Here is a 23,626-nt window from a genome sequence, read left to right as displayed (position 1 = left end):
TTGAAGTAGTAAACTTTGTCACTTCTATAACCTTAGAAGCAATGGTTTCCTCTCTTATAATCAATTATGTGTCTATCAAGTTACACAAGACTAGAACAGAAAGATATGCTGGCTTACCATTGCAGGGCCAACGTCTATTCAAAACTACACTACTGACTACATTCTCTTTCTATTAATCCTAAATATTAATTTTTCATTTCCTTTTCTTCCAAGTTTTGATTGTGCTGTTCCTTGTAATTATTCATTTTCTATTTTCACTCTTTTATGATCACTTCAGGGTTTCTTTCTTGGTAAACTGGCTTTTTTTCTTCCACTCCCCCCACTTCCACTTCCTCTGCTTGCCCAGTCCATTCTCTCATTTGCCCCTCAAGCTACTGAAAAAGTCAATGAGCGTTGGCACAATTATAGCCATCCAGATGGCTCTTGTATAGGATGATATTTTTTCTGTTTTAAGGATAGAGTTCAGATATGGCTAAATGCTAAAACTGAAACCATGGTCCTAGTGTAAACTTATTTCTAGCATTTTTCTAAGACTGTTAATTGTTGATGCTCATATGATACTACTTATAGCAGTTATAAGGTTAAACAAATTGAACAAAGTTTACATCATGCTATGTTACTCTTTAATGTCTGATTTGTAATTGGACAAAATTGGGGAGGGTGGTTTACAATTAAAAGAGTAGGAAAAGACAAATATCATGCCATGCAACAGAACAGGATCATTCCCATACTCCTATGTACAGCAATATCTAATCTCAACTGCAAGAAGTTGTAGAATGGATTCCAAATTGTATCCTACAGGGTCAGAAAGAAAGTCAGTGCACCAGTCCTACTGGGTTATTTTTGGCAATATCTTATAGTTTGTCCACTGGGGCTGGAAGGTTCTATGGGACAGTAATTGCACAAAGTGGAAAGAAGAGAATCCTGCGTAATAAGATGGGACACGAGGCATAAAGGAACAAACAAGCAAAGCTTCACAGATAGGAACAAGGAAACAGACACAAGTTCAGAGGGGAGAGATCAGGAAGAGTGGTGGAAAGGTTGGTCAGAATATAGGATTTTGCGAAGATTTTTAAAAGTTTGAGAGAGAGAGAGACTGCAAGGTTTAGGGAGGGAGTTTGAGAGTAGATGACAAGATAGTAGGAGCTGTTTCCTGTCATGTTGCAGTGAAGTCTTTGCTTTCCTTCTATCTTGTGGGTTGGCTCAGAAGTGGCTCAGTTTTGTCCTGTACAATTTACTAAGCAGCTTCCCAGATGTCAACAGAAGGTGTTTTTCATTTGGTTTTTCCCTTCTTAACTTGTCTTTTATTCATTATTAGAAGGAAGATTTGGAAATACTTTGTGAAAGATTTACTACAAGCAAATTACAGAAATTTGAAGATCTCAGCAGCATTGCTACTTATGGATTTAGAGGAGAGGTATGTGTGAAAGTTGATCATTCTTCTAGGGTTAAAATTCATTTTGAAACTACTATAGTTGTAATGTACAGTAAGAGCAATTAATGCATGGAATGGAAAAGGTTATCCAGGCTATCAACTTAATTCTCCCATGGCCCATGACAATCTGCAGTTTCATGGCCTTTTCCTTGACAACCTGCAGTTTCATGGCCTTTTCCTAAATCTTTAACTTTCTTGAGAGAGACTATTAAGACACAAGCAAACTCCTATGAAGCCAAAACTTCATTTTATGCAATGTTCTATATAAAGTGCCTTTTAGTGCTTTATAAACTAATAGTTATTTGGTAGGACAGAACTTGAATATTGCTGAAAAAAGACATTTTTTGTCAAAGCTTTTCATCTTGCGCTCATCAGGACACTAGGCAAGAAAATGCCAATGTGAGGGGAAACAACAAATTTATACTGTATGAGAAGAGAGTGCTGATTGGTTGGCAAGTGGACTCTGATAGCGGCGTTGCCATGCAGAATGCACCAGTTGATGGTGACTGACAGTTAAATGCCAAGCATTGTTTGAAATTTAAAACCAGGCAGCTTGACTCTGATTGTTCAAGACATTGCCCTGGGGAATGAACCAGCGAGTGGCTGTACTTATTTTGTTTAGCTGGAACAGGTGCAATGTGAGTACATGTTATTTCTGTTCACAAAGAACAGGGCCCTTTGTATTAATATATGTAGCTTCCAGTACATGCAAATGCGCCACACTGCGAGCCTCACCGACAATCTTAAATTGGTTGTTTGCATAATTCTTAGCACGCTGAAGATTATTTAGCAAATGTTGTCTAATCGCAGAATCACATCTAATGTGATCACATCACTGTGTTTTGAGTTTTGCAAGCACGGATGGTTGGGTACAATCTGTACTTTGCTCGTTGCGAACAGCGGCTGAGACATGCTGTTTGATACGATGCACCAATCTTTGGGAGGTACGGCCTACATACATAGCATCACGCTGGCACTGAAATTCATATAGCATGTTACAGAATGTCTTTTTGGCTTGATGGCAGCATCCTGTTAGTGGCGAATACCATTGATGTTGCTGCTGCATAGTAGCAGCGTGAAACAGCTAGCTTCACCTGTTGCTCAAATTTTTGAGATACCTTGTCCTTCCAGGGTAATCTGAGGTAAACTGGGCACTTTTCAGGACCGAAAGAGACAGCCTTGGGCCTGTTGGTGAGTTAGTGTGATAGGCAGCGTGAAATGATCTGATCAGGATAGCCGTTATCCTGCATGATGTCTTGGATGTGCCCTATTTCAGCATCAAGCTTGCATGGAGAGCAAATAGCTCAGGCCCTATTTGCGAGATTGCCAATAAGGCCAATCTTCTAGCGCGTGGAACTGTAAGAGGCCCTGCACATTTTTAAGAACTGTGCTATTGGTAGAGGTCAGACATCTCAGTCCCTGGACATTGCTGTGGGAGTTCCTCAGGGTAGTGTCCTTGGCCCAACCATCTTCAGTTGCTTCATAATGACCTTCCCTCCATCATAATGTCAGAAGTGGGGATGATTTCGGATGTTCAGAACCATTCACGACTCCTCAGATACTGAAGCAGTTCGTGTCCATATGCTGCAAGATCTGGAAAGTATTCAGGCTTGGGCTGATAAGTGGCAAGTAACATTCACTCCCCACAAGTGCCAGGCAATGATCATGTCCAACAAGAGAGCATCTAATCATCTCCCCTTGACATTCAATGGCATTACCAGCACTGAATCCTTCACTATCAACATCCCGGGGGGTTACCATTGACCAGAAACTGAAATACTGTGGCTACAAGAGCAGGCTAGAGGCTGCGAATTCTGTGGAGAGTAACTCGCCTTCTGACTCCCCAAAGCCTGTCCACCATCTACAAGGCATAAGTCAGTAATGTAATGGAATACTCTCCACTTGCCTGGATGAGTGCAGCTTGAAACCATCCAGGATAAAGCAGCCTGCTTGACTGGCACCCCATCTGCCACCTTAAACATTCACTCACTCCACCACCAATATACAGACAGTGGCAGCAGTGTGTACCACCTACAAGATGCATGGCAGCAACTCACCAAGGCTGCTTTGACAGCACTTTCCAGAAATGATGGAGAGTCAAGGGATGAATGTAAATGAGGAACTGCAAGATATTAATATTAGTTAAAAAAAAGTACTGGAGAAATTAATGGGCCTTAAAGTAGATAAATCCTCTGGATCTGATGATCTACATCGCAGAGTGTTGAAAGAGGTGGCTGTAGAGATAGTGGATGCATTGGAGATCATCTTTCAAAATTCTATAGATTCTGGAATAGTTCCTGCAGATTCGAAAGTGGCAACTGTAACCCCACTATTTAAGGAAGGAGGGAAAGAGAAAATGGGGAACTACAGACCTGTTAGTCTAATATCAGTAGCTGATAAAATGCTAGAATCTATAATAAAGGATGTGATAACAGGACATGTAAAAAATAATGGTAGGATTGGGCAGAGTCAATGTGGATTTATGAAAGGGAAATAATGCTAAACAAGCCTGTTCCAGTGTTTTGAGGATGTAACTAGCACAATAGATAAGGGGAACCAGTGGATGTGGTATATTTAGATTTTCAGAAAGCTTTTGATAAGGTTCCACACGAGGTTAGTAAACAAAATTAGAGCACATGGGATTAGGGGTAATATACTGGCATGGATTGAGAACTGGTTAAAGGACAGAAAACAGAGAATAGGAATAAATGGGTCATTTTCAGATTGGCATTTTGTGACTAGTAGGGTACCGCAAGGATCAGTGCTTGGACCCCAGCTATTCACAATCTATACAATGATTTGGATGTGGGAATTAAATGTAATATTTGCAAGTTTGCAGATGACACAAAACCTCGGTGGAAGTGAGAGTTGTGAGGAGGATGCAAAGACGCTTCAAGGAGATTTGGAGAGGCTAAGCAAGTGGGTAAAAAATTGGCAGATGGAATGCGATGTGGAGAAATATGAGATTATCCACTTTGGTAGGAAAAACAGAAATACAGAGTATTGCTTAAATGGTGAGGGGCTGGGAAGTGTTGAACTCCAAAGGGACTTTGGTGTACTTGTTCATGAGTCATTGAAAGCTAACATGTAGGTACAGCGAGCAATTAAGAAGGCAGTTAATATTGTTGTCCTTTATTACTAGAAGTATAGGAATAAAGATGTCGTACTGTAATTATATAAAGTCTTGGTGAGGCTGTGCCTGGAGCTATGCGAGCAGTTTTGGTCTCCTTACCTAAGGAAAGATATACTTGCCATAGAGGGACTGCAACAAAGGTTCACCAAACTAATTTCTGGGATTGTCCTGCGAGGAAAGATTAAATAGACTGCACCTTTATTATCTGGAGTTTAGAAGAATGATAGATGATCTCATTCAAACATACAAAATCCTTACAGGGGTCAACAGGGTAGATGTAGGAAGGATGTTCCCCCTGGCTGGAACCAGGGGACACCATCTCAGGATAAGGGTAGGTCATTTCAGATTGAGAAGAGGAGGAATTTTTTCACTCACAGGGTGGTGAATCTTTGGAATTCTCTGCCCCAGAGTGCTGTGGAGGCTCAGTTATCGATTATGTTCAAGATTGAGATCGATAGATTTCTACATATTAAAAGCCTCAAGGGATACGGGGATAGTGCAGGAAAATGGTGTTGGAGTAGATGATCAACCCGGATCTCATTCAATAACAGAGCGGACTCAAAGGGCTGAATGGCCTACTGCTCCTATTTCTTAAGTTCTTATGTTCCAAACCTGCAACTTCTACCACCTAGAAGGACAAGAGCAGCAGATGCATGGGAACAGCACCACCTGGAAGTTCCCTCCAAGCCACACACCATCCTGACTTGAAACTATATCACCATTCCTTCACTGTCACTGGGTCAAAATCCTGGAACTCCGTCCCTAAAGGCACTGCGGGTGTACCTAAACCACATGGACTGCAGCTGTTCAAGAAGGTGACTCACCACCACCTTCTTGAGGGCAATCAGGGGTGGGCACTAAATGCTGGCCCAGTCAGTGACTCCCACACCCTATGATTGAATTTAAAAATCCACTGGTTGTGAAGTGTTTTGAGAAATCCTGAAGATATATTGCTTTGGAAAAATGTACATATTTTCTTTTCATAGTGAAATTCAATGTATGCTGTTAATTATTCCTCTGGACAATCTGCAGCTGCTTCACATACTTCACAATTTCTGTTGATCGCCTGCAGCCTTCTCTTGGTGTTGTCATTCTGATGAACCTTTGGAAGAACAGAAGCTGTTGTAGTTAATAGGGCAAGTGTAGGCCTACAGTTTTTCTGTTTGGTGAAGGGGATGAAAATAGCTCAGCACCAGTCTTAATGTTAACACACTCATAACCTGAATAGGAAAGTAGTAATAATAATTAGTATAATTAAGTGATCAGCACAAAATGAGTTAAATGTATACAAAGTCTGCTGTAACATTTATTCTACCATTTAACTTTATATTTAGCCCATTAGAGTAATTGATTTATCTGTTCAAAATATTTTATATTTTAATGGAATAAATAAAAAGAAACGGTTTCTTGTGGCAGAAGGACAGAGGCCACAGGTGGTTGGCAAAAGAACCAGAGGTGACAAGCAGATATTTTTATGTAGTAAGTTCTTATGTTTTAGAATGCACTGTCTGAAAGGGTGGTAGATTTAAAAGAGAATTTGGCAATACTTAAAATGGAAAATATTTACAGGGCTATGGAGAAAGAGCATGAGTGGGACTAATTAGATAGGTCCAATAAAGACACAATTGGCCAAATTGCTGCCCCCTGTGCTGTATCACTCCTTGATCTGCAAACACAAGTGATTTGATTAATGTCACAGTTAAGCTAAGGTCAGCTGTGGCTCAGTTCATAGCACCCTCGCCTTTGAATCAGAGGGTTGTGGGTTCATGTCCCACTCCCGGAAACCAAGAACTGTGATTGTACTCGAAAGAGTTGCAATCTGTGACTGTTGATAACTCGAAAGAGTTTCCCGGAAACCAAGAACTGTGATTGTACTCGAAAGAGTTGCAATCTGTGACTGTTGATAACTCGAAAGAGTTTCATTTCTGAAGGTGGTACTCTGCATCTTTGTATTTGCATAGCTTTCCAGATCTCAGGTAAGCAAGTTAACGCCACTGCTTTCCCGCATTTACCTATCTAACATGCAAGAGGTCTTCAGGCAACTTTAGATACAAGTAGTCTTGGAGTGAAAGAAGTGCGTAATCCATATTAACTGCTCCTGTTTATCTTGCACATTTTGTCCCCAAATCTTGCTTCCTGTTGTCATTTTTTTTGTTACTTTTTTTGTGCCGTATTTACGATTATAAATTATTTTATCAACAATTCCCACTCAATTTTTCAATGTTGGCTGACTGTGTAGTTGTGGGCCATAAGATGGTCCTCTGGAGTAAGCCTCTGAAGTCTCTACCCCTTGTGCATTAAAGAAAACCTTTACTCACCCGATTGAGGAATATCTTGAGCGTTTAGTCTATTGAAAAATTTCTAGGGTGCCTAATATTAGCCATTGAACTTTAAAACCTTTTAAACTACAATTCTATAGTGAAGTGGCCTGTTGGCACAAAGCATGAAAAGCATTTCCTTATTAGACTACTCTACTTCCTAATTTTTTAGGCTCTTGCCAGCATAAGCCATGTCGCGCATGTCACCGTAACAACCAAAACTGCTGATGGGAAATGTGCATTCAGGTAAATAGTTTTATGACTCATTTTTTTGGGCTGCAGCTTACAAATTAGTTCGCTTTGAGACTTCCACCAAGAATACTCAGAAAATCATTGCAATTTCCCAATATGTGATCCCAGGGAACCTGGAGATGAGAATGTGGTGATAGCTTGCTCACAGGACACACTCCTGCAGCTACTGGGATAATCTAGGCAGGCTGATCAACAGGGCTTTACATAGAGCATTGAAAATCCATATACTTTTAAAAGGTGAAGAATTATATTGCATTATCACTTCTCATGTCATCTGCACTTAAATCGGCCTTCTCTTAAAAGCTATATAATGCAGTCACCTTTATTTTAAGCTCTTAGTTATTGGAGTGAGCTCTTTGTCGTTGTGTGTCCTTGTTACCTCTGAAGATACAGTAAGTTAGATTGTAGAATTAACCCTAGAGATTGAAGCTTTGCACAACAGCATGATGTATCATTAAGGGGGCACATGGACACCCAAATCCCCAATATGTGCCCACAGCTGGTGCAGCTTTGTGTCAGGTGCAAGGATTGATAAAATCTGCCCCAGCGTTCCTAAACTGTTCTTTTGCCTGAGGCAGTGAAGAGGGATGGAATAGTGGTTTAGTCAAGTGCGTTTTTAAAACATGTAGAAACTTACGTTATCTTTGTCCTTCAGAGCTAGCTACTGTGACGGGAGGTTAAAGGCTCCTCCTAAACCATGTGCTGGAAACCAAGGTACACAGATCACAGTAAGTTCCTCTTCAATATTTTAACTTTTATTTTGTTTTCTTCTTGATTGTTCATCTGCTTGTCTAAATATTCAATACAGTTCCTCCCTGGAAATTTAGTTAGATAGAAATCCATCCCTGTTGGACATGTACAGATGGTATTCCCTGTCATACTAATCAAACTCCGAGTGACCTCAAGGGAGATGTGTTCTATTTCAGAAAGCCACTTGTTGAAGTATAGAATTGGAGCCAATCTTTACACACTTTTATACTTATTTACAAAGTTATATATCATATGTACTCACCCCCTAGCCCAACAACTACAGTTTTAACGTCTATTTTTTTTCCAAGTTCAAATAAATTTTATTGCCATTGTATAAGAATTTACATCTTGTTACTGTTTGCGGTCATGAACAAAAAGTCTTATGATAATGATGGAGCTCTTCACTGTGCTCTGTTGGTCATGTTCTTGATGTACTGCCAGTCCTTCTGGAGAACTTAAATGACTGCCCAGTTAATGCCCATCACCTCCATACAATTAAACACATTTAATATACAATTAACTAGACAGTCTTCAAATAAGAAAGAACTTGTGTTTATATAGTGCCTTTCACAACTTCAGGATGTCCCAAAACACTTTACAATCAGTGGAAGTGTAGTCTCTGTTATAATGTAGGGGAATGTATGTTTGAAATCTCAAGGTAATGTCTTTGTCATTGTTTTATATGAGGAATGGAATTTATAAGAACAGGAGTAGTCCTTTAAGCCAATAATGTCATTCAATTAGAACATAGCTAAACTAGCTTCAAACCCATTTACCTGTCTTTGACTCATACACCTTGATAGCCTTAATCAATGCAAGAAAAATAAACATGTTTGTAAGTGCTGTGGCTGCTATAGGCCCTTGTTCTGTTTGACCCCTGGATTTTTTTAGTGCAGTGTTCCTGATGTTGACATCTGCTTTCAGGTGGAAGATCTTTTCTATAATATTGTCACACGAAGGAAGGCTTTGAAAAATCCAAGCGATGAGTATTCCAGAATCGTGGAGGTCATGAGCAGGTAGATGTAGTTTTAGAAATAGCTATTAAACTTATTATCTACAATTCTGTCTCTGCAACTCTTTGGCTGCTTGAAAAGGAGGAATATTGAATGGAATGGGGAGAGAGGAGCAGAATGGGATTAGACTAAGCGATTGAGAAGAAAACATTGACAGAGACTAGACTGGACGAATGGTCTTTCTCTGTAGATGAAATTTCTATAATGAAACAGTAAGATAATACTTGTACCTATAAACTGACTAAATGAGCTAAGTAATCAGAGCAGCTCATAGGTAAGGGCAGTTTATAGATGCAAGGTGGGAGAATCATTTACTTATACTGAAGTAATTGTTATTTATTCTGTATGTTTGAATGGGAGTACTTTAACATGTTGCTTAAAGGATAAAGGGAGGAGAAGATGTTAAACTTGATCATTTAACTGACAATATACCTGCACTGCGATTTTAAAAAAAATATTACTTAGTCTGTTATTGACAAAGTTTGAAACTCAGAGTCATTTCAACCTCCAAAACCTGGTGAATTGGAATCACATTTTTAAAAATAGTAAAAATTTTAGAAATCTCAAATTCAACCCTAGTCTGCCCACTTCCGAGTTTAATGGAGGTGGAAAAAAGGTTGGGGACCCAACCCGTCCAAGGAGGCAGGTTGTCCTTTTTAAATATTATAATCAGGCTGGCAATCTCAGATTAAATCTGTCTTGCATGTTCAAACATCACTGGTAAGATTATTTTTAATTCTTTCATGGGATGTGGGTGTTGCAGGCTTGGTCAAGATTTGGTGCCTATCCCTAATTGCCTTTGAGAAGGTGGTGGTGATCTGTTGTCTTGAACTACTCTGGTTCAATTTTTCGTTAGTGGTTTGGTACAACTGAATGGATTGCTAGGCCATTTCAGAGGGCATTTAAGAGTCAGCCACACTGCTGTGGATCTGGAGCCACGTGTAGGCCAGACCGGGCAAGGACTGCAAATTTCCTTCCCTAAAGGGTGTTAATGACCCAGATGAGTTTTTATGATAATTGATGATAGTTTCATGCTCACCCTCACTGAGACTATTTTTCAATTCCAGATTTATTAATAATTACATTTAAATTCCACCAGCATAGGGATTTGAACTTGTGTCCCAAAAGCATTGGTCTGGGCCTCAGGATTACTAAACTAGTGACATCGCCACTACTCCACCATCACCCTTTGTTTTCCAAGGGTGGCTCAAGGGAGGAGAGGACAGCTTTGAGGAGATGGGAAATGTCCTTCATTGCTTGTGGGCCATGTGGCTGAGTGGCCACCCCAAGCTTACTGCCAATGGACCTGCCATCGCTACCACCTTTGGGATCCTATCTCTTGGGATCAAGGGTCAAACCTCTATGTTTGCAGCCTCTTTTGGAGCGCTCCCTGCCCCACAGGGAGCCAGGCTTGTCAGTCAGAATCTGGGCCCAACTGAAACCACACCCACCTACCATGTTGTACCATGAAAAAAAGTGAAGGTTGATGCAGCAAATCCAATTACTGCACTTGTTCTAACAATTTGTATTTGTTGATATACATCTGGATTGGGAGATGAATACTGCCTGCACAATCTGTGCTTGGAAGAAGAGCTCCCTGTATTTGCATCAAATAGTGGGAGATGTTTATCTTGACTAATAGGACCACTAAGTAACATATCCTTTGCAGCATTTTCTAATTGCCAATGCACATATTTAGTCACTATTTCCACAATTTCTCCTTCAGGTATGCAATTCACAATTCGGGAGTGAGCTTTGCTGTGAAGAAGGTGAGTTCCGACTGGTTTGACTAAACCTTATCATCTTCCTGAAACATTTCATTTCTTTTGTGAGTCTTGAAGAGCACTTCTACCTAAAGGGAAGTCCCGGTAGGAATATTGGGATAGATTTTATGAATTCCTGCTCCAGATGCCAAGCAGCAGTCTGCCAATTGAGATTTTCGATACATTCCGTTGAAAACTATGCATGTTGTGAATCTGTACTGCTAACTTTCTAGGTTAATTGTCTGTGTTTTCATCTTGGAAAACCATCCTGATAGATATTCCAAGTAAGTTATTAACCCCAGACAGGTGCAAAGATCGCAAAATCTAGTAAACAGGTTGCATTTTTGTTGTCCCTTTTGTGTGAATATTTACTTCTATTAATTGTGGCTGTGTGAGCTACACCAGCAGTTTCAGTGTGTGGGTAGGCCATTAGCTATTACTGTGTTTATTGTTCTGCAGTATGACTGTTGCTTTGACTGCGACTGGCTAGTCTGCACTTACTAGCTGAACAATTACCAGACTTTTGCATTGCTTTTTAATGAGCATTATACTGATTCCAGACAGCTTGTAGATGGGAAAGAAGAAAAATTGTAAGAATGAAAAATAGGTGCATGTCCTTGGAAAGAAAAGGAGATAAAAGCCTATATCTTCTGAGTTCCGGGCGGTTTGTTTGGGAGGCGCCCGAAAGATGTGCTGGGAAACTCTCTCCAGAAGTTCCCAGGTAAGGATTGCACGGCAATTGCCCGGGTAGTTCAAACTTCCTTTGGTCAATTTGCCTGCATTGGGAACCATCCAACAAAGCGATTTAAATCGCAAACTTTGGATGGTCCTGACTGTTTTACAGTAATAGTTACCCAGAAAAAGCTTCTGGGTGGCTATAGCACTGACACGACCTCCATCCACCGGCCCAACCCACCACCCCCACCAATTCTTCGGTTGTTGCTGAAACGATGTGTCAAATGGCCGCCTCCTATGTCATACATTTTCTATGTTTCTTACTGTTATTCTACTCTATTCCCTTTCATTTGTTGACTATTATCCAAGCTGCCTTTTCCACCTGAGCCCTCCCCCTTTTGCTAGTTTAAAGTACTGTGATCGCCCTAGTTATTGTTTCTGCAAGAACCCAAACCCTGGTCACAGCCTGGTTAGATGAAGCTTGTCCCAATGGTATAGTTCCTTCCTGTCTCAGTGTTTTATGAAATGGAATCTTTCTTTCCCACACCACTCTTTCAACCATGTGTTCACCTTCCTAATCTTATCCCTATGCCAATCTGCATGTGGCTCAGGTAATAATCTAGAGATTATGACCCTTGAGGTCCCATTCTTAATTTAGTTCCTGGTACTCTCCAAATAGGACCTCTTGTCTACTCTTTCCAAAGTTGTTTGCCCCAACATGGATCACAATGAGTGTACATACCCCTCCCTCTCCAATATCCTTTCAAGAAGGTTCAAGATAGCCTTCCTACTGCCAGGAGGCAGGACATTTATCATGTAGGTCAGTGAGCCAGACACATGCACTGTGACCCTCTCACACTCTAATGGTCATCTTAATTTTAAAAATGAGTAATAAATAATCAATTTATTGCTGTGACATCTTTTTTTTTGCTTAGCAAGTTGTTTCTTCTCATACCTCAGCTTTTTTTTTTGAAATTCATGTTCAATGTTGTGCCAAACCTTATCTTTCTGAAATTTGCTCATTGGCCCCTTAAGTGAGAAAAAAATTGAAATGTGGCCCCTCACATGAAAAGGTTGGACAAGCTTGACCGACAACTACCACATTACACTTCTTCTTTTTCTTCTCTTCCTCCTCCTCTCACCTTTTCACAGCTTTCTGTTCCAATGTCCCATGTTCTTCCTACAATTTTTGTCCTTATCCTCACAGATATAACGTACATTGTACCTCTTGGATAGGCTGATTTTCAGCAGAGGTTGGTTTTCTTTCTTACCTGGAAGGAATCCACACGCAATTGGTTACACCAATCCCATTCTGAACCTGCACCTCCCTGTGATATGACCAAAGTCTGGAGCAAACTGCCCAGATGCTGCTCCCCCTCCTTTGTGTCAATTTGTCTCAAATCCACACTTCAACTCAATGATTCTAAGCTGGTAAGATTTGAGACGGAGACGCAGATGTGTTCGCTCGGGACAGCCTCACTGTCCACCAAATTCCCACACACTGCAGTTCAGACACACAACCTGCTTGCCATATCTTAGTCTAGATTATTTATATCATTTGTAACTACTCTTTCATTTGTTATTAGGTTTTCTCTTTCTCTACACACTAACTTTCAGTAAGCACCAAAACAGTGGAATAATTTTAAATGACTGTACTAAACTCTTATCTAAACTTACCAGAAATAAACTTAACTCAGTAACAATTATTTATGTGTATTTGGTCTGTTTTTAGCAAGGTGAAACTGTTGCTGATGTGAGAACATTGCCTAATGCCTCAACTCTGGATAATATTCGAACAATCTTTGGGAATGCTGTTAGCAGGTACGACCAGTTCAGAATGCACATTTAGATCATGGATTTTAAAATGTGGGTAAGAGTGAGCTAGACGTGTATGAAGGCAAAGTACTGCAGGTACTCTGAAATAATAACAAAATCCTGGGAATACTCAGCACGTCTAGGAGTATCTATAGAAATGTAACTCCTTTATTCAAAAAGGGAGGGAGACAGGAAGCTAGAGGCCAGTTAGCCTAACATGTGTAGTAGGGAAAATGTTAGAAGCTACTATTAAATATGTTATAGCAGGGCACATAGAAAAATTCCAGGCAATCAGGCAGAGTCAACATGGTTTAGTAAAAAGGAAATAATGTTTAACCAATCTATTGGAGTTCTTTGAAGGAGTCACATGTGCTGTGGATAAAGGGGAACCAGTGGATGTACTGTACTTAGATTTCCAGAAGGCATTTGATAAAGTGCCACGTCAAAGATTATTGCAGAAAATAAAAGCTCATGGTGTAGGAGGTAACATGGATAGAAGATAGGCTAGCTAACAGGAAGCAGAGAGTAGGCATAAATGAGTCTTTTTCTGGTTGGCAGGATGTCATGAGTGGTGTGCCACAGGGATCGGTGCTGGACCTCAACTTTTTACTATTTATATAAATGACTTGGATGAGGAATAGTTGCTAAATTTGCTGACGCCACACAAATAAGTAGGAAAGTAAATTGTGAAGAGGACATAAGGAGGCTACAAAGTGACATAAATAGGCTGTGATTGGGCAAAGATCTGGCAAATGGAGTATAATGTCATAATGTATAATGGCAAATATGAAATTGTTCATTTTGGCAGGAAGAATAAAAAATAAGTTTATCATCTAAATGGTGAAAGATTGCAGAGCTCTGAGGTTCAGAGGGATCTGGGTGTCCGAGTGCATGATTCACAAAAGGCTTGTATGCAGGTGCAGCACGTAATTAGGAAAGCTAATAGAATGTTGTCAGTTATTGTGAGGGGAATTGAATACAAAAGTAGGGAGGTTATGCTTCAGTTGCACAGGGCACTGGTGAGACCACATCTGGAGCATTGTGTACAATGCTGGTCTCCTTCTTTAAGGAAAGATGTAAATGCATTGGAAGCAGTTCAGAGAAGGTTTACTAGACTAATACCAGGAATGGGCGGGTTGTCTTATGAGGAAAGGTTGGACAGGTTAGGCTTGTATCCACCAGAATTTAGAAGAGCAAGAGGCGACTTGATTGAAACGTATAAGATCCTGAGGGGTCTTGACAGGGTGGATGTGGCGAGGATGTTTCCTCTTGTGGGAGAATCTGGAACTAGGGGTCAATGTTTAAAAATAAAGGGTCACCCATTTAAGACAGAGATGAGGAGAATTTTTTTTTCTCTGAGGGTAAAGTGTCTTTGGAACTGTCTTTGTCAAAAGACAGTGGAAGCAGAATCATTGACTGTTTTTAAGGCACATAGGTAGATTCTCGATTAACACGGGGAGGAAAGGTTATCGGGGTAGGCAGGAATGTGGGATTGAGGTTACAATCAGATCAGCCATGATCTTATTGAATGTCAGAGCAGGCTTGAGGGGCCAAGTGGCCTACTCCTGCTCCTAATTCGTATGTTTATATGTTCGTATGAAAGAGAAGCAGACTTAGTTTCAGGTCCATGACCTTTCAGATATGTTTGTCTGATATAGACAGCCTTACAGGATAAGTTGAAAGTGTGTAAGTCGTAGGGACTGTAATAGACTGTACTATCTGTCAAATCCCCTGTGCCAACCTTGATGGACTGTGAAGCACTGAAGTTCATGGCTGAAGTCACTTTAAGGGCTAACAGAAGTTGTGCTCATGGCAGATTGGCCGACTGCTTTGGTGCCAAAAGAATCCTGACCACAGGTTTACATGTGGTGATGTATGGTCACATCGAGGTAGCATGTCAGATGGTGGATGGAATTTAATGGGGCTCACGGGAGTGGGTTAGGAGGCAGAAGAGGGCCATAAAATAGCAGTTGAATGCAGGGGATTGATTGCCCAACACCATGGGCAGAATTTTGCCCTTGATGGGCAGGCGGGCCCCACCGGCTCGTCGGTGGGCAGGCAGCCAATCGCTGCCGCCGAAACAGGCCCTGCTGCCATTTTAAGTGGGCGGGCCAATTAAGGCCAACCCAGTGGGCCACCCTACGGGAAGCGCTATGTGCTTCCTGTGCTTGGGGGGGGGGGGGGATTCCCCAACTGTCAGAGTTCGCGAAAGAGCGCACATCTCGACAGGCAGAGGGGTCTCTACAGTCACACAGTGAAGATATGTGCAGTTGTGACACTTTCCCTGCTAGGTCAGGTTGGGTTAGTTTCTGAATCAATGCCCATTATTGTATACTCTACACCTGGCAGAGAACATCAAAAACTGAGGATACACTTTCGAGTTACCAACAGTCACAGATTGCAACTTCTTTCGAGTACAATCACAGTTCTTGGTTTTCCAGGAGTGGGACATGAACCCACAACCCTCTGATTCAAAGGCGAGGGTGCTATGAACTGAGCCACAGCTGATTGCAACCCTCCATGAGCACAGCTAATGTGTACTCCTTCAAGTGACGACAGCCGTGAACTTTTAACTTCACAACTCATTAAGATTGGCCCACGGGATTTGACCACACCAAGTCATTCCTCAGTACTACATTCCCAACTGCATACGCAATCTGCACCTATCCCATACAGCTGCCTATATCACCATACAAGATTAACCAGTTATCATTATCATAGGGGTCGATTCCAAGGATCTCAATTGAAATGTATTGATTATGCATTCACTGATGGCTTATAAAGCTGCCTGAAATCTCTTATCGTCTTTTCAAATTGTTAACAGCAGTCAAAAAATGGAGGCTTCAGGATAGTTTCAAGCACTTCACGCAATTAACAGTTTGCACTGTTAACTGTGCTACTAATACTGCATTAAAATAGAGAAAAGACTTGCATTCACAGTGCCTTTCGCAGCCTCAGGACGTTCCAAAGCATTTCATAGCTTATTGAGTACTTTTGAAGTGTAGTTAGCATTATAATGTGGATAAACATGGCAGCCAGTTGCACACATAAAATTGCAACAACTTGTTATGATCTTACAGTCCACCTTGTATATAGGCAGATCATGTTAGCATGAATGCGATTACTTTGTGGTAGGAACTGTACTGTTGAGGCTGTGCCCACAGCACCAGAGGTCCAGAAAGGTTTGTTCGATGATAACAAAGATGTGGGATGTCATCGACTAAACACATGTTACTGAAACCAAGTGTTTCCTGACAAAACTGATTAGTGTTATAGAACCACAGGGCACTTGAACTTCAATTATTCAGATCTGGAATGCATTAGTAACTTTGAAAAGACCATCAATTTCATGCTGTATTTTTGTTTCTACTGCAGGGAATTAATTGAAGTGTGCCTTGAAGATTCAAAATTTGCTTTCAAAATGAAAGGTTATATATCAAATGCAAATTATTCAGTGAAAAAGTGTATCTTCTTACTTTTCATCAATCGTAAGTGAACTTTTTAACTGGTTACTTGAAGTGGTTTATTTTTCAAACTACACCCCAATCTGTTTTGCTAACTCATTGCTCCCATCTTTTTGATTAGTGTCCAATTGTGTCCTTGTCTACCACAAGCTTGAATTTAGGGCTCTGTTCCCAGCATAATGTCTCACTGGAGTAAAGTACAGATCAGAAAATTAGATGGGGAGTTCAGAGTGCACTGTGTGCAGGTCTCCAAAGATTTTCGGCTCATTAATAAACAAAAAATAATGTGTCCAATGAATAGGGCATGCTGATCTCCTAGCCTAATTTGCCAAGTCATGTTCCAATCAGAATGAAACTGTACCAGGAAAGGAATCTCTCAATTTTTTGACTTGCCTCTATCAAGGTACTGAGGCCAGGATTCTCTATGGCCGCTTGCCCTTGGCTTTGATGCCACACGTACAGTGACCGCAAGTGTTCCATGTAATGCTGTATGTTCACATCCAGGTAACATGTCACGAGATGCTAAGTGCACTCCCGCAGTAATGATGGGTCTTTGAATTATTGGGACTTCCACCCAATGGCCCAGGGCAAATTCCCAGGTTCAGATTGTTTTGACTAATTAGCATTGGGATTGTTTGTTGGTGGTGGGGATATTGCTATAGTGTGATGTGGCTGGTGGTACTGGCTGAAGTTTGGATAACTTGAATCTGCTGTTTTGCCTTCAGCAGACGAGGAAAAACATGCATTTAAAATTTAATTTCCTTCCACAGCAACACTAGATGCCAGTATCACACAAGTGTTCATGCGCGTAGCAGTGTTGAGGGACATGTGAAAGGAAGTATGTTGCATGATGGCACAACATCATTTATATTCGATCATAATATACCCTTTCATATTTGGGCAGCTGGATTTCATGTCCAATAGCAATCCACTGGAAAGTCCCTAAAGTAGCAGAACAGCTCTTTGTCTGATTTTTCTCATTATCCTGCCTGCCTGCGCAGGTTCCAACAGTTTACCAGTGAAATTTGAGCAGGAAAACTAGTGCAGCAGCAAAAATAAATATACATACATATGAACTAGGAGCAGAAATTGACCATTCCATTCCTCGAGCCTGCTCCTGCATTTGATAAGATGATGGCTGATCTGTTTGTGGCTTCAACCGCACTTTCCTCTACCCCCTATACCGTTTGACTTCCTTGTCAATCAAGAACCTATCTAATTCAGCATTAAAAATATTCAATGAACTTGCCTCCACTCTCTGGAGAAGAGAACTCCACAGACCAGCGATCCTCTGAGAAAAGAAAATTCTCTTCATTTCCGTCTTAAATTGGCGACCCCTTATTTTTAAACTGTGTCCCCGAGTTGTAGTCTCTCCCACAAGGGGAAAGATCCTCTCAGCATCCACCTTGTCAATTCCCCTTGGGATCTTATATGTTTCTTCACATTGAGGACACCCTCCATCCTGTTGTGTGGCACTATCACTGTGCTAAATGGGATAGATTTCAAACGGATCTAGCAACTCAAGACTCAGCAACCATGAGGCGCTGTGGCCATCAGCAGCAGCAGAATTGCACTCAGTGACAATCTGTAACCTCATAGCCTGGCATATCCTCTTTTCTACCATTACCATCAAGCCAGTGGATCAACCCTGGATCAATGAAGAGTACAAGAGAGCATGTCAGGAATAGCACCAGGCATGCCTCAAAATGAGGTGTCAACCTGGTGAAGCTACAACACAGGACTACTTGCGTACCAAACAGCGTAAGCAGCAAGCGATAGACAGAGCTAAGCGATCCCATAACCAACGGATCAGGTCTAAGCTCTGCAGTCCTGCCTTATCCAGTCATGAATGATGGTGGACAATTAAACAACTCACTGGAGGAGGAGGCTACACAAATATCTCCATCCTGAATGATGGAGGAGCCCAGCACATCAGTGCAAAAGATTAGGCTGAAGCGTTTGCAACAATGTGCAGCCAGAAGTGCCGAGCAGATGATCCATCTTGGCCTCCTCCGGAGGTCCCCAGCATCACAGATGCCAGTCTTCTGCCAATTCAATTCATTCCGCGTGATATCAAGAAATGGCCGAAGGCACTGGATACTGCAAAGGCCATTGACAACATTCCGGCAATAGTACTGAAGACTTGTGCTCGAGAACTTGCCGTGCCCCTAGCCAGAACACGGGCATCTACCCAGCAATGTGGAAAATTGCCCAGGCATGTCCTGTACATAAAAAAAAGGACAAATCTAATCTGACCAATTTCCGCCCCATCAGCCTACTCTCCATCAGTAAAGTGATGGAAGGGGTCATCAACAGTGCTATCAAGTGGCACTTGCTTAGCAGTAGCCTGCTCATTGATGCCCAGTTTGGGTTCCATCAGGGCCACTTAGTCCCTGACCTCATTAGAGCCTTGGTTCAAACATGGACAAAAGAGCTGAACCCTAGAGGTGAGGTGAGAGTGACTGCCCGTGACATCAAGGCAGCATTTGACCAAGTGTGGCATCAAAGAGTCCTAGCAAAATGAGTCAGTGGGAATAAGAGGGAAAACTCTCTGCTGACTGGAGTCATAAGTAGCAGGAAGGAAGATAGTTGTGGTCATTGGAGGTCAGTCATCTCAGTTCCAGGACATCGTTGCAGGAGTTCCTCAGGGCAGTGTCCTCGGCCCAACCATCTTCAGCTGATTCATCAATGACCTGCCTTCCATCATAGGGTCAGAAGTCGGGATGTTCGTTGAAAATTCAACAATTTTCAGCACCACTTGCAACTCCGCAGATACTGAAGCAATCCATGTCCAAATGCCATAAGACTTAGGAGCAGAAGTAGGCCATTCGGCCCACGGAGCCTGCTCCGCTATTCAGTGAGATCTTGGCTGATCTGATAATCCTCAACTTCACTTTCCTGCCTTTTCCCCATAACCCTTGATCCCCTTACTGATTAAAAATCTGTCTATCTCAGCCTTGAATATACTTACCAACCCAGCCTTTACAGACTACAGCCCTCAGCCAAAAGAGTTCCACAAATTCACTTCCCTCTTAGAGAAGAAATTCCTCCCTATCTCTGTCTTAAATGGGCAACCCCTTACTCTGAGATTATGCCCTCTGGTCCTAGACTCTTCCACAAGGGAAAACAACCTCTCGGTATCCACCCTGTCAAGCCCCTGTTTCAATAAGGGCGCCTCATTCTTCTAAACTCCAATGAATAAAGGCCCAACCTACTCAACCTCTCCTCATAAAAAATCCCTCCATACCTGGGATCAACTTAGTGAACATTCTCTGGACTGCCTCCAATGCCAGTTTATCTTTCCTTAGGTAAGGGGACCAGAATTGTTCACAGTATTCTAGGTGTGGTCTTGTATAGTTTTAGCAAGACTTCTCCATTCCCTTTGAAACAAAGGCCAACATTCCATTTGCCCACCCTATTACCTGCTCAACTCGTATGTTAGCTTTTTGGGATTCATGCAAGAGGACTCCCAAATCCCTCTGTGCTGCAGCTTTCTGCAGTCTTTCTCCATTTAAATAATATTCAGTTCCTCTATTCTTCCTGCCAAAGTGCATAACCTCACATTTTCCCACATTATATTCCATCTGCCAAGTTTTTGCCCACTCACTTAACCTGTCTATAGCCCTCTGTAGACTCTTTGTGTCATCCTCACCACTTGCCTTTCCACCTATTTTTGTGTCATCCGCAAACTTGGCGATAGTACATTCACTTCCCTCATCTAAGTCATTAATATCTATTGTAAATAATTGTGGCCTCAGCACTGATTCCTGTGGCACTCCACTAGTTGCAGGTTGCCATCCTGAAAATGCGCCCCTTATCCCTTCTCTCTTTCTTCTGTTGGTTAGCCAATCCTCTATCCATGCTAATATACTATCCCCAACACCATGGGCTCTTATCTTATTCAGTAGCCTTATGTGTGGTACCTTATCAAACACCTTTTGGAAATCCAAATATATTACATCTACTGGTTCCCCTTTATCTATCCTGCTTGTTACCTCCTCAAAGAACTCTAATGTCAGGCATGATTTCCACTTCATAAGGCCATGCTGACTCTGCTTGATTATATTATGCATTTCTAAATGCTCTGCTATCACATGCTTTGTAATAGACTCTTAACATTTTCCCGATGACGGATGTTAAGCTAACTGGCCTATATTTACCTATTATTTGTCTCCCTTCCTTTTTTAATAAGGACACTACATTGGCAGTTTTCCAATCTTCTGGGATTTTTCCAGAATCTAAGGATTCTTGGAAGATTACTACCAGTGCATCCACTATCCGTGCAGCTACTTCCTTTAATATCCTAGGATGCAACCCATTAGGTCCAGGGGACTTATTGGCCTTTAGCCCCATTAGTTTCCCTGGCACTTTTTTTCTAGTGATAGTTGTTGTATTTATTTCCTCCCACGCCAACCACCCCCCCGCCCCCATTCTTTGTCCCTTGATTATTTATCATTTTTTGGAATGCCATTAGTGTCTACCATGAAGACTGAAGCAAAGTATTTATTCAACTCCTCTGCCATTTCCTTGTTCCACATTATTATTTCACCAGCCTCATTCTGTAAGGGGCCTCTCTTCACTTTGACCTGTCTCTTCCTTTTTATATATTTTCTTCCTTTTTATATATTTAAAGAAGCTCTTACTGTCTGTTTTTATATTACTTGCTAGTTTACCCTCAAAGTTTCTTTTCTCCCTCTTTATTATTTTTTGGTCATCTTTTGTTGGTTTATAAAACTTTCCCAATCCTCTGGCTTACCACTAATCTTTGCCACATTGTATGTTTTTTTTTCTTTCAATTTGATACTATCCTGAACTTCCTTGGTTAACCATGGTTGGTTTATCCCCTTCCTTGAATCCTTCTTCCTCACTGGGATATATCTTTGTTGTGAGTCATGAATTATTTTCTTAAACGTCTGCTATTGTTCATCAACCGCCTTTTCTACTAAACTCCTTTCCCAATCCACTCCAACCAACTCTGCCCTCATTTCTTTGTAATTACCCTTATTTAAGTTTAGCACAGTTGTTTCCGATCCAAGTTTCTCTCACTCAAACTAAATGCTAAATTCAATAATGGTAAGGTCACTGTTTCCTAGGGGAACTTTTACTCTGAGATTATTTATTAAACCTGCCACATTACACATTACCAGATCCACAATAGCCTGATCCCTGGTTGTATCCACAACATATTATTCTAATAAACTGTCCCGAATACACTATGAATTCCTGCTCGTGGCTACCTCTGCCAATTTGATTTTCCCCAATCTGCATGAAGATTGAAGTCATCCATGATTAATGTACTGCCTTTTTTACATGCCCTCAATATCTCCTGATTTATACTCTGTCCTATAGTATAGCTACTGTTAGGGGGGCCTATAGAGTACTCCCACCAGTGTAATCTTCCCCTTGTTATTCCTTACCTCCGCCCATATGGATTCTGCATATTCCCATATAAGAAGACCATTTCTTGCTATCATACTTATTGCATCTCATATTAACAAAGGTACCCCACCACCCTTTTCCTGTCTGTTCTTTCGAAAAGTCACATGCCCCTTAATATTTAGCAAGACCTGACTGTATCCAGGCGTGGGCTGAGAAGTGGCAAGTAACATTCGTGCCAGGCAATGACCATCTCCAACAAAAGAGAACCTAACCATTGCCCCTTGACTTTCAGTGACGTTACCATCGCTAAATCCCCCGCTATCAACATCTTGGGCGTTACCGTTGACCAGAAATTGAACAGGACTAGCCATATAAATACTGTGGCTACAAGAGCAGGTCAGAGGTTAGGAATCCTGAAGTGAGTAACTCACCTCCTGACTCCCCAGAGCCAGTCCACCATCTACAGGTCACAAGTCAGGAGTGTGATGGAATACTCTCCACTTGCCTGGATGAGTGCAAGGGGAGGCGGTGGCATAGTGGTATTGTCACTGGACTAGTATTTTGGGGAACTGGGTTCGAAGGTGAAATTTGAATTCAATAAAAGTCTGGAATTAAAAGCCATGATGAAACCATTGTCAATTGTTGTAAAAACCCATCTGGTTCACTAATGTCCTTTAGGGAAGGAAACCCTTACCTGGTCTGGCCTACATGTGATTTCAGACCCACAGCAATGTGGTTGACCCTTAAATGCCCTCTGAGCAATTAGGGATGGGCAATAAATGCTAGCCTAGGCAGCCACACCCACATCCCATGAACAAAAAAAAAAGCTGCATCAACACTCAAGAAGCTTGACACCATCCAGGGCTTGATTGGCATGCCACCCACAAACATTCAACCCCTCCACCACCGGTGGTAGTAGTGTGTACCATCTACAAGCCGCACTGCAGGAACTCACCAAGCCCTCTGAGACGGTACCTCCCAAACCACTACCATCTCAAAGGACAAGGGTAGTAGACACTATCACCTGGAAGTTTCCTTCCAAGCCAATCACCATCCTGACTTGGAAATATATCGCCATTCCTTCACTGTTGCTCGGTCAAAATCCTGGAACTCCCTCGCTAACAGCACTGTGGGTATACCTACACCACATGGACTACAGCGGTTCAAAAAGGCAGCTCACTGCCACCACCAAGGGCAATTGAGGATGGGCAATAAATGTTGGCCTAGCCAGTGACACCTGCATCCCATGAATGAATTTTTTAAAAAATCACCTCTCATTCTTCTGAACTCCAATGGATCCAATCTGTGTAAACTTTCTGCATAAGGTAACCCTTTCATCCCAAGAATCAGTCAAGTGAATCTTCTAATGCTATTACGCATCTCTTAAGTAAGTAGACCAAAACTCTGTACACTTCTCCAGATGTGCTCTACCAAAGCCTTATACAAAACTTTCCTACTTTTTCCTTCTTCTTGCAATAAATAACAACATTCCATTTGCCTTCCTAAGCACTGGCTGTGCCTGCTTACTAGCTTCTCATGATTCATGTAGGAGGACACCCAGATGCCTCTGTACCACGGTTTTACAATCTCTTTCCATTTAATTCATACGTTGCTTTTCTATCCTTCCTG

At 41.6% G+C, this 23,626-nt stretch overlaps 1 protein-coding gene across 1 annotated transcript in view; it reads left to right on the top strand.

Moving 5' to 3' along the window:
- mlh1 (mutL homolog 1, colon cancer, nonpolyposis type 2 (E. coli)) overlaps window positions 1–23,626 on the top strand; it is an 88,035-nt gene that overhangs the window by 5,962 nt on the left and 58,447 nt on the right. Inside the window, exons 3-9 of the mRNA XM_078540097.1 lie at window positions 1,319–1,417; window positions 7,059–7,132; window positions 7,794–7,866; window positions 8,813–8,904; window positions 10,628–10,670; window positions 13,072–13,160; window positions 16,530–16,642. Coding sequence (XP_078396223.1) covers window positions 1,319–1,417; window positions 7,059–7,132; window positions 7,794–7,866; window positions 8,813–8,904; window positions 10,628–10,670; window positions 13,072–13,160; window positions 16,530–16,642 — 583 coding nt within the window. The remainder of the gene's footprint in view (window positions 1–1,318; window positions 1,418–7,058; window positions 7,133–7,793; window positions 7,867–8,812; window positions 8,905–10,627; window positions 10,671–13,071; window positions 13,161–16,529; window positions 16,643–23,626) is intronic.

The sequence above is a fragment of the Cetorhinus maximus genome, chromosome 4, assembly GCF_964194155.1.
Source record: "Cetorhinus maximus chromosome 4, sCetMax3.hap1.1, whole genome shotgun sequence".
Lineage (NCBI taxonomy): Eukaryota > Metazoa > Chordata > Chondrichthyes > Lamniformes > Cetorhinidae > Cetorhinus > Cetorhinus maximus.
This window is presented reverse-complemented; position numbering and strand designations above follow the sequence as displayed.